Source organism: Sinocyclocheilus anshuiensis, unplaced genomic scaffold (genome assembly GCF_001515605.1).
Source record: "Sinocyclocheilus anshuiensis isolate Anshui unplaced genomic scaffold, SAMN03320099.WGS_v1.1 scaffold579, whole genome shotgun sequence".
Taxonomy (NCBI): domain Eukaryota; kingdom Metazoa; phylum Chordata; class Actinopteri; order Cypriniformes; family Cyprinidae; genus Sinocyclocheilus; species Sinocyclocheilus anshuiensis.
This window is the reverse complement of record NW_015551075.1, coordinates 1,362,236-1,363,647: the sequence shown is the minus strand read 5'-3', so window position 1 is coordinate 1,363,647 and position 1,412 is coordinate 1,362,236. Positions and strand designations below refer to the sequence as shown.

The window sequence follows — 1,412 nt, the reverse complement described above, 5'->3', positions numbered from 1 at the left end:
GAAAATAAATAAATAAATAAATAAATAAATAAATAAAATATGCTGTTAAGAAGATGACATAATGACATAAATGCCAGTGGAAAATTTAAGATTAAACATCCCATCTGTATATGAAAATAAATAAATAAATAAATAAAATATGCTCTTAAGAAGATGACATAATGACATAAATGTCAGTGGAAAATTTAAGATTAAACGTCCCATCTGTATATGAAAAAATAATAAATAAAAATAAAATAAAATAATAAAATAAAAAAAAATAATAAAATAAAAATAAAATGCTTACTGGCAATCGTCCAGCCAAACATCTCCTCCTCTTAGCCATGCACCATGGTCCTGGTTCTTGTAGGCCACAAAATGGTGGACTAGAGCAGGAACTCTTGGTTTGAAGGGGTCTGCGTCCTGGTGTGGGCCGTACCTGCCAATAAAAAGGCTCGGCATGAATGCAAATTAACTGGCTAAATCGTATAGTTGATTGTCCCTACTAAAAAGACCAGAATGCCACACTGAGTACCAGCACAGTGATGTTATTAACTAAGCTGTTGTGTTGGTTAACTAGCAGCATGATCTTTGTGGTTGTCAAAGCTGAGGTATATTGGCTTCAGAAGACTGAGCACTGGTCATAAGTACTACTTCTGAAAAACTTTTGTGAGTTTTGCCGTTTCGGAGCAGGGGTGAGAAACTGCAAATGCTAACCTCGCTCCTATGAGGGAGAGGTAGGGTCTCTTGTCCTTCGCATTAGCCTCAGTCGTCTTTACTCCATGATCGAGGATCATCCCCGCCTACCATAATACATAAACAAAACCAAACATGAGTGTCATGCTACACCCCATTTAAAATACTGAGATATACAGCAATTTGTTCACTCTTCTTTATTATTATAAGTATTATGCATATTTTATAAGCTCATACTAATTAAGAGAATATATGTAATATTTGTACTTTTACATTACACTGGAGAACCATTTAAAATTAACTAGTGAAGGCATAAAAACCAAAAAATTTAATATACACACTTTCCCTTATACACTATCTGTCATTAGTCTGGGGTCAGTAAGATTTTAAAGAAGTGAATACTTTTATTTATCAAGGATGCGTTAAATTTATCAAAAGTAAAATTTTCTATTTCAAAATAAATTCTGTTCACTTTCTATTATTAAAAAAAAAAAATCCTAAAAAAATTCTAAGAAAAATTCAAGAAGTACAATCACAATTGCTTATATGTTGTTGTTTAAAAGTGACAGTAAAGATATTTATAATGTTGCAAAATATTATTATATTTAAAATGAATGCTGTTCTTTTGAAGTTCCAGTTCATCAAAGAATCCTGAAAAAATATATAAAATTGTCTACAAAAATATTAAGCAGCACAACTGTTTTCAGCATTGATAATAATAATAATAATAATAATAA

General features: G+C 30.7%; 1 protein-coding gene across 1 annotated transcript in view; it reads right to left on the bottom strand.

Annotated features, from left to right (window-relative positions):
• The window catches only part of LOC107662322 (cell migration-inducing and hyaluronan-binding protein-like), a gene marked incomplete at its 5' end in the record, with an annotated part of 73,373 nt that overhangs the window by 21,502 nt on the left and 50,459 nt on the right, over positions 1–1,412 (bottom strand). The window contains 2 exons of the mRNA XM_016452308.1: positions 287–418; positions 697–782. Of these exons, the coding sequence (XP_016307794.1) occupies positions 287–418; positions 697–782 (218 nt within the window). The remainder of the gene's footprint in view (positions 1–286; positions 419–696; positions 783–1,412) is intronic.